The sequence below is a fragment of the Pristiophorus japonicus genome, chromosome 3, assembly GCF_044704955.1.
Source record: "Pristiophorus japonicus isolate sPriJap1 chromosome 3, sPriJap1.hap1, whole genome shotgun sequence".
In the NCBI taxonomy this organism is placed as follows: domain Eukaryota; kingdom Metazoa; phylum Chordata; class Chondrichthyes; family Pristiophoridae; genus Pristiophorus; species Pristiophorus japonicus.
Window position 1 is genome coordinate 291,151,331 of NC_091979.1, and position 19,131 is coordinate 291,170,461.

At 39.9% G+C, this 19,131-nt stretch overlaps 1 protein-coding gene and 1 pseudogene across 1 annotated transcript in view; both read left to right on the forward strand.

The window, feature by feature from the left end:
* Window positions 1–15,837, forward strand: part of LOC139255865 (kinase non-catalytic C-lobe domain-containing protein 1) — a 308,421-nt gene extending 292,584 nt beyond the window's left edge. The window contains exons 28-32 of the mRNA XM_070874040.1: window positions 393–543; window positions 1,601–1,723; window positions 3,220–3,279; window positions 11,024–11,181; window positions 14,130–15,837. Coding sequence (XP_070730141.1) covers window positions 393–543; window positions 1,601–1,723; window positions 3,220–3,279; window positions 11,024–11,181; window positions 14,130–14,361 — 724 coding nt within the window. The 3' untranslated portion in view covers window positions 14,362–15,837. The remainder of the gene's footprint in view (window positions 1–392; window positions 544–1,600; window positions 1,724–3,219; window positions 3,280–11,023; window positions 11,182–14,129) is intronic.
* LOC139260428 (large ribosomal subunit protein uL15-like) lies at window positions 6,163–6,611 on the forward strand (annotated as a pseudogene).
* Window positions 15,838–19,131: the final 3,294 nt, after the last annotated feature.

Consider the following 19,131-nt stretch of genomic DNA (forward strand, 5'->3'; position numbering starts at 1 on the left):
TGTGTTTACTTAACAGACTTTGATACCTTAACTATTCTACCTCAGAATAATAGTACATTGTGCATTACATTAAACCAATCTCCTGTCCTTATAAAACAGTATATCATCTGGCTTACTGTGAGCGATCTTAAATAAAGGAAGCCAGTCATTGACCTGTTGCTGGAAATTCATTCGCATTTGCAACTGCGATTAAACTTTGATTTCTCCCAGTGTTTATTTGGAGTTAGTGGCCTGAACAGCAAAATAAGATATTTTGCGTTAGATAGTATAACACTTGTCCTTATAAACAACATATTCTCCGACTTATATCATTAGCATATAAGGTCCACTGGTGTTTGTACAAACACGTACAACAGTTTTTGATCTATTTATTGTGCCACTTTTATTCACAGACCTGTTTCTTCAGAATCAGCATTTCTAGAAGGCAACAGTTTATTTGTGCCAGAAAACAGACAACACCAGTACCTTCTCCAGCTGATTAGATATGCAGACAATGTTAGCCGCTGGGTCTCTGCTGAAATCGTCACATGTGACACATCTAAGGTGAGCAGTCCAAATGTAATTTAACTTATAACTTTATGCCAGGAATTAATTTACAATTTATAACCTCATTTTAATAATAAATATATTTTTTGAATTATAATGTTCTGTATTTATTATACTGTGGTTAGATTAAAAATTCTCTGTCTTCTAGCAAAATCATTAAACATCATTATGGATCAGCTCAGAAACTTTGCAATTTTTAAATCAATTTGCATTCAATCAGAACTTAATTCAGTCAAAACGTAGATATTTGTTAAAATGCTAAATCTGATTCAATTCGACCCATTTAATGGTCACCCAGGAGTAGCCCAAGGTTCCATCCTTGACCCCCTCTTCCTCCTTTACATGCTGCCTCAGAGACAGTGATCCTGAAGTTACACGGGAGTTCTCTCAGTCTCCTGTTGAAACTTTGGCTGTTCTTCTCTTTCCCACCATAGCGTGTGTAATGTACTTTTCATTCTCCTACTATTGTCAATTCTGTTGCATTATTTTCTAAAATTTCTCTGTGTTAGTACAGCATTTTTAGCACAAATGTGTCAAAAATGTTGTGTATACAATCCTGTGCTGCTACTTCACAATAGTTTTCATGCCTTTGTTCCTGCTTACCTCCTCCAACTGTTTCCAGAGCTCTTGCCATCTTGGACCTCGTGGGCTGTTTCTGGACAAATGTTCATGCTTGGTACCTTTTTTGCCCTGCCTCACTGAAAATATGTTCACATTTTTCCACTACATTAGTGACTGGTGCTTCAAGAGCGTGATCTGAAAATGTATCTTTTTGAAATTGATGTGGAAGCATTCTACATAAATTGTCAATGCTTATACTGGTTCATTGGATACTTGAGAAGTCTTGAAGCATCTTTATTATCGTGCCTCATGATTGATAGATAGTTTTTTGTTCCTACTGACAAAATTATACTCTTAGAAACCACACACAGAATAACTTTGTTGGCAAGTCATAAATTATGTAGAAAAATGTACATGTCTACTGTTCTTTCTTCAAACAGAAAAAAAGAACCCAGTAATCTTTGGGATGTATTTATGTTTTTGTCCCTTGCAGGCACAACATACACTACTATCAAAATTGCTATCTATTGCAAAGTTTTGTTACGAATTGAGAAACTTTGCCACAGCCATGCAGATTCTTAGTAGCCTGGAAAACCTGATAGTGCGCCAATTGCCTGTAAGTATTTACTGAGGTTGGAAAATAACCCATTCTACCTAGTCAGATCAGTCTGTAGTTCTACAAGCTAACTCCAAATTTAACCATTACATCCCTCACAACTTCAACCCCAACCATATCGCAACTGATCTCTTTTAATCAGAACAAGACCAAATCAGTGTCACAAATTACCAACAACTCCTTTTATTGGAGTGAAAAACAGACCTGTCCTATACTAGTCCGATTATTGATCCATGGCGGTGCTGTGTTCCCTTAATGTATATTATTAACAACTTTAAGCCTTCAGCATCACCACTGATGCACTAGTTTTAGTTTCTATTCTCCTGACATTTGGACTCTTTGTACAGTTAAAACGAATTAAGTTGATGTTTTTACTGTGACCTCAGCACCCCAGGACTAGACAAAAGAAATCAGCCAGGGTTCCCACTTTTCACTTCAAATTGCTATCCAATGATGTCTACTGGCAACTGTGCCTGTTAGGTGATGACATGATTGTGTTCGACTGTAATATTCCCAACACCAAATGGCCTGCTAATGAGATCAAAACTCACACATGATGCATTGCCACTTGGTTGAGGTAGCGGAGGCCAGTAATCCTGTGGCACGTGCCCCAGTACAATTCAGCAGGCTTGGTAATTGGTATTATCTCCTTTATCTGGACTGGATTCAAAAGTGAATCTCCGCTTGAATACCAGTGGAAAAAAAGTAATGTCCTGCAGGATGAATCCCAAGCTTTGCACAAAGTTAGAAATAGAAAAACACTTTTTCTTCTCCCGAGCATAGAGTATGGAATAGACTCCCAGAAAAAGTAGATGATTCAGGGTCAAATTACACTCTTAAAAGAGAACTGAATTGAAACCTGTTGACCAGGAGAGCTGAGAGTTCTGGAGATATTAACAGCTCTGCATTTTCCGGAGGAGAAGGGGGAGAAGGAGGTGGAGTTGGGGGGGAAGTCATTGATGGAATAATTATACATGGTCTCTGAATGGAGCAGGCATATTTGATCAAAAAACTTTTTCTCATTCTGAACTTCCTTACTTTCCAACTTTAAGAGTCTTGTATATGGTTTTATTCCCACATCATATGTTCACACCATACAACCTCTTTCAGCCATACGGCCATGAGAGAATGATTGTCTAAATGACAGACAACCTGTGACCGCCACAATTTTAGTGACTGGGTGAATGGAGCTGCCCTTCAGCAAAGTGAGCTGCTGTTGGTTTGTTTCCATAATATAGCCTTGAGTTACAACAAGCAGCCTAGCATCTCCAATCCACCAATACTCTGTCAGTTGCGCTATAGGTAGGTAGCTAATTATTTCCGGTATCTACAAATTATAATGTACATTGTTAGTCACAACAAATAAGTGCCATTTTTGGTAAATGACTAGAAAGTGCAAAAATAAATCTTTCATCTTTCTCTAACAAAAAATTACTTTTCTTCTGCTGATGAAGTTGTTGCAGTATTTTGAAATTTGAATTTCTTTTTATTTTCAGTCGTGGAAAAGCTTGTCCTCAAAGGCACTGGAAATCATGGAGGAACTGACTGCTGTACAGGTACTAAAAATAGTCAAAAGTGTCCAAAATTCCTCAGTCAGCACAATTTAGGTGTTTAGGTGCCTTATTGTTGGAGAAACATGTACCAGTGAAACAGTGAACTGGCTGCCCTGAAATCTTCACCAGCTGATTGGAATAATTATCCATTGCTGCCAATGCAGCTTTGCACTTGTGCAGGGAGCAGGGCCAGTGGGGCAAACATACATTTTGGCCAGCAAGTCCAAATTAAGGAAATGTATGCACTTAAAGATTATTGCCTGCATTTGGGATAGATTTTTATCAAGCTTCATGATGAGTTTCAGAGATTTGTCAAGCTTGGCCAAGACTGGGAGTGGAGGAAGTAACAGGCGTAAATTAAATGAAAGGAACCCAATATGGAGGCACAAAATAAATTCTGTGGGCAAGTGACCAAATGGTACAATACCCTGATCTGATAGTTGGATGACTAAATGATGTAGCTGTATGAGGTGAGTGTGAAGAGGGTTACCAAATTCAGAACTTAAGGGCACCTTCTCCATAAGTCATGAATACACATAAGAACATAAGAATTAGGAGCAGGAGTAGGCCGTATGGCCCCTCGAGCCTATACTACCATTCAGTAAGATCATGGTTGATCTTTTACCTCAATTCCACTTTCCCGCCCAATTTCCATATCCCTTGATTACCCTAGAGTCCAAAAATCTACCTATCTCAGCCTTGAATATATTCAATGATTCAACATCCACAGCCCTTTGGCATAGAGAATTCATGACAGCAGGTGGTAAACAGGCCTACGTTACCCATAGGACCTGGGAACAAATGGACAAGAAGTCATTTAAAGGGATTTGGTGAGGAAACAGTATCCAACAACACCATGTATCATGTGCATGGCCCCAAGGTTGCTTCCCACCTATTCCACACAATCTTGCAGCTCATTCTTTGCATCTCATGCATGCCCATGCCTCAGGAGTGCACATCAGCATGATGTAATGTATAATCAAAAGTCTTGCCACATTCACATCCTTCAAGGCCCTAACCTGTATCCATGGTCAAGCTTAAATGCTAAAAGCACACCTGCACAGACATGCTCAAGGAGTTCGAGCAGCATCTGTGGACTCACATACTGGTACAACGGTGGCTCGCGCTGCACCGCGAAGTGGTATGCTCCACGCTGCTCCTTTGAAGGCCCCGACCTGCTGATGATCCTTGCAGGTCGGAGCCACCGCGCCGAATGCCAGGTCGGGCTCCATGCTGCTTCTTTGAAGGCCCCGAGCTGCTGATGGTCCTTGCAGGTCATGGCTGGTTCAGGAGGGCGACAGTTGTGAAGAGGGCGACTGGATTGGACGTCACCATGATCCAGGTCCCCGATTGGAGCGTGGGCACACACAGGCATCTTCCACCCTTCAACATGTAGTTCAGGACTTGGAATATTAGGTCCTTCATTGAAACACCTGTGAACTTATCCCTTTTTGCCGTGGAAGCAAATCATCCTTGATACGAGGGACTGCCTATGATGATGATGATGATGGCAATGGTGGCTTTGGGCAACTCGCCTTGGGTAAAGGCAGTCCTCCTTTTGAGTAATCCTCTAAAATCTCCATATTACTCTAGCTCCCAGAGGCCAACAGAAATTTTAAAACAAGCATATCCATTGCACTGGTGTGCCAGTGTGGAGCTATTGCAAATTGCAGTCAAACTCTTCTTACTGGTCGATGCTAACATGAGAAAAACTTTTTTTAAAGTCTAAATTAAAGTGCCATATATATGAAATTGCATAAAAGGTGCTAAAACATTTTCAGATATGAAGCATATTAGTGAAGCTTTTAAAGGTGTGAATGGTGAAAGACTACATTGATAAGTTGGAACCCACAAAAAATATCAATGTTTTAAACTCCCTGTCCCTCACAGATAAGTTTCAAATCATCTCATCCACTTTCCAACCTTCTAATTTGTGCTTATTGTTACTAATGAGGCTTATTTGTGAAAACGAATTAAATTGTTTGTAATACATAGCATTATTGATGATATCTTTATTTTGAAATATTTATTATGTTCTACAATTGATACAGGTTAAAATAACATAGTATCCTAATCAAATCTATGTTAGTGATCCTTTACAATTATCAATAGTTTGGAAAATGGTTGTTTCAAGGAAAAAAATAATCAATGTATTTGGGCTCAAATCAGCACTTTTGCAAATTCATTTTCTGACAACACTGGTCATTTTGTGTTGGTGATTTTATCCTGGACTGTCAGGGCATTCTGTCATTTTGATTTCTTATTATAATTTCTTGAACTTTATTGATGTTCCAACAATCATCTCAGTCAATTTCACAAGACTTGTGTCCTTATCACAGTTGCACCGCCTTATGTTACTTGACCATAAAATGTATTTTGTTGGATTACAGATACAAACAACTAAACAGTAGTTGACATATCCTCATTAAAGCCAATTGATTATCTGCAGTGGAAAGTATCAGGGAAATGTATCTGGTATTTTGTAGATCCACTGTAACTTTATTAAATAAAGGTTCACTTTTTAAAATGTTATTCTGTAGATTCACTAGCCTTCCAATGTTTTGTTCTGCAGTTATAAAATACTATCTAGCAGGTCATGACTTCTAACGAGGGAAAAAATGCAGTATATATGATGTATCAATCCAGAGAATTACTTGTGCCATGAAATCAGCAATGAAAAAGGCAGATGCGCACCATTGGGAACTAAAGCTGGTATTTATATTTTAAATGTAAAGCTGAAGTACCCCTAGCTGCCTTTTTTCACAAATAAGTAGAATCTCATAAAATGCCTTCACTGTTTATCAATTGTGGCCTTTATTTATAGTTAAGTTTTACAGCAGAGTGCAATTTCAGCAATTCCCAATTCATCTTCTGCTGATGTAAGCCAAGATGCCGTCCAGATTGAGAAAAACCAGGAAGCTGAGAGGACACGTTAGCCATGGTCATGGCCGTATTGGCAAACACAGAAAGCATCCTAGTGGTTGTGGCAATGCTGGTGGTATGCACCATCACAAAATCAACTTTGATAAATATCACCGGGTTACTTTGGAAAAGTTGGTATGAGACATTACCATCTAAAGAAGAAGCAGTTATTCTGCCCGACCATAAATCTGGATAAGCTGTGGACGCTGATCAGTGAACAGACCAGACTAAACTATGCCAAGAAACCTGTAGGATCAGCACCTGTAATTGATGTTGTGCATGCTGGTTACTATAAAGTCCTGGGCAAAGGAAGATTGCTCAAACAGCCAGTCATTGTCAAGGCCAAGTTTTTCAGCAGGAAAGCTGAAAAGAAAATCACGGAAGTTGATGGAGCCTGTGTACTGATGCCATAAATGTTATGACTTGATGTAAAATACTGTCACTTTAAAAAAAAGAGCAAATTCAGTAATTCCCAATTCATCTCCTGTTGATGTAAGAACATAAGAAGATAAGAAATAGCAGGAGTAGGCCATTTAACCCCTCGAGCCTGCTCCACCATTTAATAAGAACTGATCATGGACTCAGCTCTACTTCCCTGCCCGTTCCCCATAACCCTTTATTCCCTTATCGCTCAAACAGCTGTCTGTCTCCGCCTTAAATATATTCAATGACCCAGCCTACACAGCTTTCTGGGGCAGAGAATTCCATAGATTTACAACACTCTGAGAGAAAAAATTCCTCCTCATCTCAGTTTTAAATGTGCAGCCCCTTATTCTGAGACTATGTCCCCGAGCTTTAGTTTCCCCTATGAATGGAAATATCCTCTCTGCATCCAAATTGTCGAGCCCACTCACTATTTTATATGTTTCAATAAGATCACCTCTCATTCTTCTGAACTCAAGTGTGTATAGGCCTTTAATACTCAACCTATCTTCATAAGTCAACCCCTCATCTCTGGAATCAACCTAGTGAACCTTCTCTGAACAGCCTCCAATGCAAGTATATCCTTCCTTAAATACGGAGACCAAAACTGTACGCAGTACTACAGTTGTAGCAGGACTTCTCTGCTTTTATACTCTATCCCCCTTGCAATAAAGGCTAACATTCCATTTGCCTTCCTGATTACTTGCTGTACCTGGATACTAACTTTTTGTGTTTCATGCACAAGGACCCCCAGGTCTCTCTGTACTGCAGCACTTTGCAATTTTTCTCCATTTAAATTTTAATTTGCTTTTCTATTATTTCTGCTAAAGTAGATAACCTCATATTTTCCCACATTATACTCCATCTTCCGAATTTTTGCCTACTCACTTAACCTGTCTATATCCCTTTGCAGATTTTTTGTGTCCTCCTCACAATTTGCTTTCCCACCCATCTTTGTATCATCAGCAAACTTGGCTACATTACACTCGGTGTCTTCATCCAAGTCATTAATACAGATTGTAAATAGTTGAGAACCCAGTACCAATCCTTGCAGTAACCCACTAGTCACCTTTTGCCAACCGGAAAATTACCCATTTATCTCCACTCTTTGTTTTCTGTTAGTTAGCCAATCCTCTATGAATGCTAATATATTACCCCCAATCCTGTGAACTTTTATCTTGTGCAGTAACCTCTTATGTGGCACCTTAGTAAATGACTTCTGGAAATCCAAACACACCACATCCACTGGTTCCCCCTTATCCACCCTGCTCGTTACATCCTAAAAGAACTCCAGCAAATTTGTCAAACATAATTTCCCTTTCATAAAACCATGCAGACTTTGCATGATTGAATCATGCTTTTCCAAATGCCCCACTACTGCTTCCTTAATAATGGACTCCAGCATTTTCCCAATGACAGATGTTAGGCTAACTGGTCTATAGTTTCCTGCTTCTTGTCGAGGGGCATTACATTTGCGGTTTTCCAATCCGCTGGGACTGCCCCAGAATCCATGGAATTTTGGTAGATTACAATCAATGCATCCACTATCTCTGTAGCCACTTCTTTTAAGATCCTAGGATGTAAGCCATCAGGTCCGGGAGACTTGTCTGCCTTTAGTCCCATTAATTATTAGTGATAGCGATTGTATAAAGTTTCTCCCTCCCTATAGCTCCTTGATTATCCACTATTGGGATGTTTTTAGTGTCTTCTACCATGAAGACCGATACAAAATATTTGTTCAATGTCTCTGCCATTTCCCTGTTCCCCATTGTTAATTCCCCAGTCTCATCCTCTAGGGGACCAACATTTACTTCAGCCACTCTTTTCCTTTTTATGTACCTATAGAAACTCTTACTATCTATTTTTATATTTCGTGCTAGTTTTTTCTTCCCTCTCTGTATCATTTTTTTAGTTGTTCTTTGCTGGCTTTTAAAAATTTCCCAATCCACTGGCGTCCCACTATTCTTGGCCACATTGTATGCCCTTGTTTTCAATTTGATACCATCCCTTATTTCCTTAGTTAGCCACGGATGGTTATCCCTTCTCTTACAGTCTTTCCTTCTCATTGGGATATATTTTTGTTGCGAGTTATGAAATATCTCCTTAAATGTCTGCCACTGCTTATCAACCATCTTACATTTTAATCTATTTCCCCAGTCCACTTTAGCCAACTCCGCCTTCATACCTTTGTAATCTCCTTTTTTTAAGCTTAGGACCCTGGTTTGAGAACCAAATTTCTCACCCTCCAACTGAATTTGAAATTCAGTTGGAGGGTCACTTCCTAGAGGATCCTTTACTGTGAGATCATTTCTTTATCCTGTCTCATTACACTGTTCCCTGGTTGGTTCCGCAACGTACTGTTCAAGGAAATTATCCCGGATACACTCTATGAACTCTTCCTCAAGGCTACCCTGGCCAATTTGCTTTGTCCAATCAATATGAAAGGTAAAATCGCCCATGATTATTACCATTCCTTTATTACAAGCCTTTATTATTTCTTAATTCATACTCCGTCCAAAAGTGTAGCTACTGTTAGGGGGCCTATATACTACACCCACCAGCGACTTTTTCCCTTTATTATTCCTTATCTCCACCCAAACTGATTCAACATTTTGATCCACTGAGCCAATATCGTTTCTCACTAATCACTAATCCCATCCTTTATTAACAGTGCTACCCCACCTCTTTTTTCTTTCTGTCTGTCCTTCCAAATTGTCAAATACCCCTGAATATTTAGTTCCCAGTCCTGGTCACCTTGCAACCACGTCTCTGTAATGGCTATCAGATCATTTGTATCTATTTGTGCCGTCAACTCATCTATTTTATTAAGAATGCTACATATATTTCGACAAAGAGCTTTTAAATTTGTTTTTTTACCCATTTTTCCTGCTTGTTTCCTCGGTCCTTCAAATTCACTTTCTACATTTTTGCTTTCCAATTCTAGCTTTATTCCCCTCCCTACTGAATCTATTCTCAGGTTCCCATTCCCCTACCAAGCTAGTTTAAACCCTCCCCAACAGCACTAGCAAACCCCCTCCCCCCCCCCCGGCTCTGTTGAGGTGCAACTTGTAAGGGCTTGTACAGGTCCCACCTCCCCCAGAAGTGGTCTCAATGCCTCAGGAATCTAAAGCCCTCCCTTTTGCACCATCTCTCCAGCCACGCATTCATCTGCTCTCTCCTCCTATTTCTGTTCTCACTAGCTCGTGATGTATTCTTTTTGCCTCCAGTTTCTGTCTCTATGATTGGAGTTAAGAGCAGTCGTCAATGCCATAAGTAAACAAATTAGTGAAATCTGGATATACAATAAGAACTTTAAATAGCTTCAAAATGGGCACAATTATTCTAACGTAGGCTTGTTTAGTTGTGTTAAAGAAAACAACTACTGTATAGCAAGGCATTAATTACATTGGCCCAGAAATTTCGGCCTGGCCAGGTCCATACAGAATACGTACGGACCTGGCCAGGCCTCACAAAAAGCCAGTTTTTAGCATGCAATGCACATGCGCCGAAAACTGGCTTTTCCAATCTGTCAAGATATCTCTTGACAGATCCTTCACATCCCCGGGAGAAGGACATCCGCGCAGGCGAGATTGGGCTATTTGCTCGTCTCTTACCCAGCGAATGTCCTTCAAACTCTTACGCCTGGTAAAAGCAGGCGCATAGCTTACTTTTACCAGTGTAAGAGTTTTAAAACATATAAAAATAAAATTTAAATACACATTTTTATAATAAAAACCCTGTCCACTAAGGTAAGTTTATTTTAAACCCTATTAAAACACATTTAAAAAAATCCCCCAAATATTTTTTTTCCTAAAACATTTAATTACCTTTAATTTCAATTAATTTAAAATATGTGTGGTGTATTTTTTTTAAATTATATTGTGTTTGGGTGTTTTAGGGGGTTATTCTCATTGATAGTAATGGGAACTAGTAAAATTGGAGTTCCCATGACTATCAATGAGAATACTGCACAGTGATTGGTTGTCCAGGCCCATGTGACTCCAGCTTCTCAGTCCGTATCTAGAAGACGTGGACGCACTGCGAAGTGCTTGGAAAGAAGGTCTCCGACCGGAATCCAAGGCGCCTCCGGGACCACCAGGTACATTCGTAGAGAAATTTCGGGTCGGAGGCATTATCCTAAGGAAGTCTCTGACTGGAATTTCAGGGCCATTATAGATGTTGTTATAAGGCTACTCAAAATTGGCTAATCATTTTTCCTGCCTGCTACCTTTTAGTCATTATTACAGGAAATTCACTATCGCATTCTAGTGTGCAAAATGGCTGGATTCCAAGAAACGTGAGATCGGAGGCTGTTTTATATAAATTAAATATGACCTGAATTTGAGCAAGAACATGATATCTTGTATCTTATTAGTGAACTACTCTTGATACTGTTTATCAGGTTTTCCTGAAGAGTGACAGCCTTTGTCTGATGGAGGGAGATAGTTTCAGGAAGCAACCAACAATACCTTGTGCTCGCATTCTGGCAATGCATATCCAACAACTAGAAATAGGCGCTTTTACCATGGCTAATGGCACTTACAAATGGCCAAAACTTAGGTGAGTTCGACAAACTTAGAAAAGTGGTAAGTCATTAACATTTTCAGAAATATTAGGTTCTTCTACCCCAGGATGTAGTTGAGCTGCTCCAAATAGTAATATTTATGTTGTAAAATGAATGAAAGTTGAATTTTGCATTAAGCTGTTTTTGTTCTATTCACTTTTAAACATCTACAACTGAAATGCAAGAGTTCAGCTCTAAACCTAACTTGAAAAGAAATTGGCACCCAGTTATTTGACTATAGTCATGCAAATTTACATTTTAAGGCTGCCAGATCCCATCATTGTTTTATTTCTTTCGAGAATATTCTCCCAAGCTCTTTAAAGTATGAAAATTCTCAGTGTTTTCTCCAAGTATGCCATATTACACACCCTCCCTTCTCCCTGTTTTGAAATGAAGGTTTATCATAACATCTTCAAATCTAATTCTTTCCCAGAACTTCAAAGCTTTAATGCTCCATTTTTCTCTCAGTTTTTCCTTCTCTCTACAATCTTGAGGCTTTTAATACCCAAACTTGGCATGTCTTAATCAGCATTTCCTGGTTTACCTCTTTTACTGCTTTTAACCGTGGTAATTTTCTGCATTAAAGCCCTTGGGCATCATCTTGGATTTTTTTAATTAACTACCTTGACTTCTGTTTGGGGACTCCAAGAAGAAATAGTGAAGAAAAACCGATGTTAAAAGAAAATGAGAACTCTCCAATGGCCCTATGAGTAAGGGTACTGTGCTATATGGACCAGAAAAGCCCCAATATTACTTATGAGGCCAATTCACTAAATATATTCAAAAAGGAGTTAGATGTAGTCCTTACTACTAGGGGGATCAAGGGGTATGGCGAGAAAGCAGGAATGGAGTACTGAAGTTGCATGTTCAGCCATGAACTCATTGAATGGCGGTGCAGGCTCGAAGGGCCGAATGGCCTACTCCTGCACCTAGTTTCTATGTTTCTATGTTTCTATGTTTCTATTAGCCCAACATGGCCAGAAAAGTAGTTGGAACATCACTGCTGGCGGCAGCATATCCAAACTAGGAAATTCCCACTATGATTGCTATTCAGTGACTCACTGCTGGAAAGTGCATGTATATCATAATTGGGAAATGGTTAGATCAGACTCAGCTGTGGTACAATATGTGTGCTTAACCTTCCAGCACGCACATTTCAGACTCACCCATGGAGCAGTGGCAACTAGGTGAGGTATCAGGGTGGGGGAGGGGTGCTGATGCCTAAGTGATCTATAGAACCAAACAGCTTGTGTCACTGCCTTCAGGAGAAGAGGAATAGGTGAAATACTGCACAAATATTGGAAGAAGAAAATAATTACATAGTTTTTTTATGACTTCTGTCCATTGGAGCAATCACTGTCCAAGACATTCGGGGATAGTTGTGACCAACATTTAACAGGAGCCGGATTGTCAATTTCCCACTCATCATGCTCCTAATGAAGTCTTGTCCTCTTGCTTACTTTAAAGTTATATTCCCCCCCTCCCCAGCCCCAACGTTGCTTATTTTAAAGTCCCGCTGCCCTGCCAATTTTGAGCACTTTCTGTCTCTGGTCTTTTTGAAGTCCCTCTCCTCAGTTGGTTGAGAGACCCTTTTGGGAACCTATCTTCTACCTGATTCTCCCCATCCAGTAGCCACAATACTGTAGGAAGCAGATTTGAAGGCAAAAAGAGGTAAGAAGATGGGAAAGTGAAAAGTAAGAGAAAAAAGAGATGATGTATGAAGGAGAGAAATTAAATTGAAAAAGTGACAACAATGACAGAAAGTGAAGGAGAAACAGAAGTGAAAGAGGAAAGGGAAAACAAGAAGTGGAGGAAAGGATTTTTTGCTGTAAAATTACCACCATCACTGACCTTCACTGGAGACTAGGCCCCGAACTTGGTGGAAGCGAAGTTCCGGCCAAGTGCTGCTGAGATAGTACAGGAAATGCCGCCCGGCAGCAAGAAAATTACTTATGCATGAATCTGGGCAGCAGCGGGCGGGACCTCCCAATATCGGTGCCAAATGCAATCCTCGGCAAAGTACTGCCGAGGTTTGAGTCGGGCCCAGAAAGGGGGGAACATATAAAATTATACATTTCAAAAAAATTTTTAAAACTGCAAAACTTTCAGGTGACCCCATCCACCTAAAGAGTTGCAAAAAAAGTAAAGAAAAGTTTACTAACCTTTTTTTGCAGGTCTTCTTACTTACCGTTGAGGTTAGACATGCCTTCACATGGCGGTCCTTCGCCCCGCTGCAGCGGACTCCCGCCTGAACCAAACTGACAGCTCAGCGGGCGGGAGGACACTTACGTGAGTTGCGCGCCAGCGGACATCAGCGGGCGGTTCCCAGCGGTCTTCCCTCCCCGCCGGCAGGAGGCCTCCTCCAAACTCGCTTAGAGGGGAGACTGCCCAGAAAACTCGGTGGCACTCGACGGCAGCGGGCAGTGAGTCCACCAAGTTTGGCCCCTAAATCCTTTGGTTGGACCCAGCCTGAAAATGTTTGTGAGCCACTGAATCAAGTAGTTTTGCACTTTTTGTCAAGAATCACAAGTGGTTAGAGCAAGCCTTGAGCCAAGGAATGTGGGCAAGGCATAATAATGAGCAAGATATTCTGAGGGTGGGGCGTGTATGGGTAGGCCTCCAGTTTCCCTCTTTGATGTACAACTGCTCATATTATTAATTTAACACCGAACACAACTGTGAATCTGGTAATGCTGGACCTATGACCAAAGCAGCAATTAAGTAATTCTGAGCTCTCCTTTAATGATGCTGCTCATTTCTCTAAGAGAAATTTTCCATAATGGGCTGTTCCTTTATTGTGAGGTGTTGATGTTACAACAGTGGTCAGTAATAGTCATGGTTCTGTATCATTTTCTGGTATCTAATCTACCATTTTATTTTTACAAATGATACAAGAAAATATGCAATATTTATATACACTTTTTATATTTTTGTTTTTTTTAAGGAAAATAGCAAAGGTGATTAGTCAGATTCGAGCATTCCAAGAAAAAACATATATATTCACCCCTGATCTGGAGCTCCAGACACATCTAAGGCAACAAATATCTAATTTCAGCGAAGCAGATATCCATGTTCTTGCTGCGGAAAATAAGACGAATTTCTACCAGTCATCAACTGAATGGCATTCACGCAAGATTCAAGACACACTACGCAAGATGAAAGCAACATTTCAGTAACACCTTAAGCCTACACATCTATTCTTCAAAATAAACTTCTGTTTCTTTTGTTAGGGAGTTTAACCGGTAGTGTCTTCCTGATTGTTACAGCTACCTGTATAATTAGTAGAAAAATTAATTTATTCTATTATAAAAGAAATGCTCCTTTTGCAGATTTATTTTATGTTTCACAATAATGAGTGATGTGTATGAAAAAATGATAATGCACTTTTATTGTGTAGTGAAATTATATCTAACCACAAGCAACAATACATGAGAAATTAGATCAGTCTTTACATTTAATGGGGAACAGCAGGCTCCAAACAACTTAAATTTAGTACACAAATGTTTCCCTGATATCAGTTTCCTGGAACTCATTTTTATAATTTATTCTACTCAGGAAACATATCCTAAATACCTTCATCGGTGAGAATCCAACATTAATTTCCCTGCCACCATGTTAAAATGTTCAATCAAGCTCAAGTGGAGCATAACCGAATGGCCTGTTTCTGTGCTATATATTCTGTGTAAAGTTCCCCACATACCCTTCATAAAGTTCTCTTAGTTGGTACTTTCCCTACTTTCAGTTCAAAAAGAGCAATGTGAGTTTATTTGGGTAGTGTATATGATGAGTCATGGGCTGTTGGATCAAAACTGGAAATCCATAAATTTGTGATTAATTTAAGGGCACTGTTTGGCAAATATATTTTAATTTGTTTGTCAAGCATGTATTGTTCGGAATTAGATAATGAAGGGAAGTTTTAAGTGTGTTTTTTTGAGCCTACCGTTTTTTTTAACATACCAGTTTATTAGCTACATAATGAGGGGAACTGTTATGTTGAACGTATTTTCCTTGATAATGTGGAAATACCTGCTAAAACAATTACATTTTGTATTGCCTTTGCAAGTAAACTATCTCACAGGAATGTTCCCCCACTTTCTGTACTATTCCCAGCTGAGAGAGTGGAAGACAACCTCCTGTAAAGCCTCAACCAGTACTCCTGTGTAACCCGCTTAGAGGAGGGGCACAGAGCAGCTTGGATTAACCATCGGTGTAATCACTGACAAAATAATGAGAGGGGTACTAGATGAGGACTAGAGGGAGTCAGATGGGTCACTCAATCAGGAAGTGGCACTTCAAAAACAATGGTGAGAATTGACCAACCAGCTCCTGCTAAATGTTGGTCAGGATTATCCCAACCATCCTGGATAATGGCTGCACCATTGGATGTAACCTATACACCATTTTAATTTTTGAAAATAGTTTATTCCCTTCTTTATGGAAAAGCCTTCATTCAGCTCAGTGGGTCTACCAGACAGTCCAACTGGCAGATTGTTGTGTGGGGAATTGTAAGTATAAAACAATGTCTGTTCACTCACTGGCATTCAGTTCAGAATATTTAATAAACAGCAAACAATAACAAAATAAATTGTTAAACTCAGAGCTTCAGTATAAATGAAATATGCAGTTTCCTTATAATATACTTCTTAGATATCGTCACATTTATTCCATAACTGGAAATAAAATACTTCAACTTTGTTATGATATTAAAATGGCCTTAGGAAACATCACAACAAAACATTGCATGATAGCTGTAGTTATTTGGATTTATGAGGCAGCAGTTAAAATCTCCCATTTGAAAAGCCAAATTCAAGCTGCCTTCAAAGAAAGAGAATTTGATTCAGATGACGTACACATACAGGTTATGAATCCACACACTTCTGTGGTATACCAAAGGTAGGTGTCTGACAGTAATATGACATGTGGCACAGTTCTGTGTCTGAATAGCAGAGAATTGAATTGAATTTGGATTATCCTGACCAAAATTGAATTTAAATTTTCCCTGTAAATGGGTTAAAAACATACATGAATAAAGTTAATATTCACTTGAAAGTTTTTTAAACTGCAGCTGTGATGGTCCAGTGTTGCAATGAATTTGTTTATGGTGAGTACACCTTTGATGAGCTCTGTATATTAGATGAGGTGCTTCCTCACAAGAGAAAGGAATTGACTTTTCTCATACACCCCCTAAAATATAATTATTGCAAAGCAGCACTGGCAAAAGGCTGGAAGCAGGGCACCCTGATGCGGCAACCGCGTATTGGCAGGCGGAGGCTAAAGGGAAGAAAGTATAATAACTAGTAAAATTGAGAAACAAATTTTAAAATAAGCATTTAAAAATATAACAATGTGCAAATAAAAAGTAATAAGTTCCAAAGAGCTAGTTATATTGATACAATATTATGTTTATCAGTGAAGATTCATTCATTGTGGGATCAATTTTTCTCTGCCGTGTGTCCCAGATGCACATATCGGGTCCCATACCATTATATGCGTGCTACTTAGAGGATAAAGTAGAAGCATTTTTGGATGTCAGGAAAGTCCGATGCCATCAGAGAAGGAGTAGACATACCCATCGTTACCCTGCTACATAACGATATTGGTCCACAGGACTTTCCGGGATCTCACGAAGGAGCAATGCCTTTGCAGGCTTAAATTGAAGAGAGAGGTTGTACAAGAGCTATGCTACCTGTGCCATACTCTAGGACAGACACAATGCTGTTAGGGGCAATCAAAGTGACCAATGCCTTAAATTATTTTTGCTTTAAGGTCTTTCTAAGGGTCCCCTGGAACATAGATAACATCAAACAGCTGTGCATTGCTATATTTAAAAGGTGACTGAGGCCTTGTTTGAAGGAGCAAACAACTACATCACATTACCCATGGAAACCAAAGAGCTCAGGCTCAAGCCCTAGGGTTCTTTCGAATTGCAGGATTCCAAAAATCCCCTCTTGACTTTCTTTCTCCTGCCCAAGAGTGCCCCTCACATGAACAGCTAGGGCTACTACGCTGTGCAACTATGCAATTTACGTGTGACCATCTGGACCAGATGATGTACATTAATACCAGACCACCATGGAGTGCTCATGATACCTTTATTTAAATGCAGTCCACCATGCTGCTATTATTTGGTGATATTCAGTGAGGAAAGGGCTGGCGAGATCCATCAGAGGACACGTGCTGAAGCAGCACTTCTAGTGGCTTAATAAAATACAAAATGTTGGAAACACTCAGCAAATCAGGCAGCATCTGTGGAGAGAAAGAAACATGTTAACATTTCAGAACTGGAAGAGATTACAGCATTTAAAATAGAAAAGAACAAAGTGAAGGGAAGGAAAATGTACACACAGGCAGGTTGTCAATTCATGCAGACCATCCAACTTATGCTCGGCAAAAGGACAGAGAGAAAAATTGTCCCTTATATCTCTTTCACACCCTATCATTTTCTGGCGAAGGTGTAGTGGGTAACAATGTGATTATCTGAGAAATTAGTGTTCTGTAACAACATAGACATCAGTTCCTGTCTGCACCTTAAAGTAAGAAACTTTTAGGTGACTACTTTTTGGACTTTGATAAACCATTAAGGGTCTAAAATGAATTTCAGAATTGAATTCAAATATCAAACCTTTCATGATTTGTATAGAATATAGGTAAATATATTTTGTTGGTTATGTTTTGTCAAAAAATATATTTCATAAGAGAATTATGAATGATAAAATTAGCCCTCCCAATGGCCTAGTGAGGCATTGCACAAGCATCACACAATGTAGCATGGCCATTCTGACCAGCCTGGTCTGTGCTGAGTTAGTTGATCTCATCTGGGGCAATATTTGAGCTCAACACTTGTCTTCAATCCTCAACCCTCAGGCTAATCAGTGATCCCTGATTATAAACATTGTGCAAGAACAGATCAGACTGGGTGGTGTTGCCTTCTGTATTTGAATAGCATACTGCCACTCACTGTCTAGCTCATGCATGAAGAATAGCAAGATACAAGAAGACTCCCAAGGCCCCAGCAAGAGTCATTGGCACCTGGAGAATGAGAGAGAAAATTTAGCTGATGACAAAATTACAATTAGTCCTTTTGCCATAGCTTTTATTTTAACTTACATAAAAGGCCTGTTTGCATATTCATTTACTATTGCTTTATTTCTTAATACAAGAATGAGGCTGCATTAATGGTATTATTCAAGACATAGGCAATGTGCATAACCCTGCTTGGAATCGATGTTGTGTCTACATAAAATGGTACATATTTCAACACATTTATAATTTTCATACACTGAACTACTTGACAGAATAATTTTTAATATTTAGGGGCAAGTTCCTGGTTGGCCGGAAAGGAAAAGGTGGAGCAGTTAAAATAGAGCAGCTCCAATTCCCACCACAGATTTTGCCGGTGGATGAGGTTCCTGTTGGACTCCGAAGGGAATCTCAATAATACATACAAATTGGCGACCCATAATATACATGGGAGTCCAATGGAATTTTGACTGTCTCCTGAGTGGGGCACCTGCCGTGGCTGCCCCACCAGGTAAACCAGGCAAGAAGCCAGCAAGGCCCGCTAAAGTAAGTAACCCAAGGAAGTGCACCTCCAGGCCTCATAAGGGATGTCCAAGCCCTTGTTGCCATGGGCTCCCTTCCCCACCACACCTCCCCACACAGCCACGAGATTCTCTGAGCACCAATCCCCTACCTCCCCCCCCCCCCCGTGACTTACCTTGATGTTGGAAGCCTTCTTCCAATGCTTGAGGGTAGCCTCTGCTCTGCCCAATTTCTATCCTTCTCCACTGGCTGCAAGCTGCTGTCCGCTGAGCAGCTGACTGGCGGGACCCAATTGAGGCCTAGCAGTTAAAATCTGACCAGCCCCCGACACACTCACATGCAGGATTGCTGTCTGCTTCCCAGCGGGAGCTAAAATCGACCCCTTTCAGTCTGCAACAGGATAG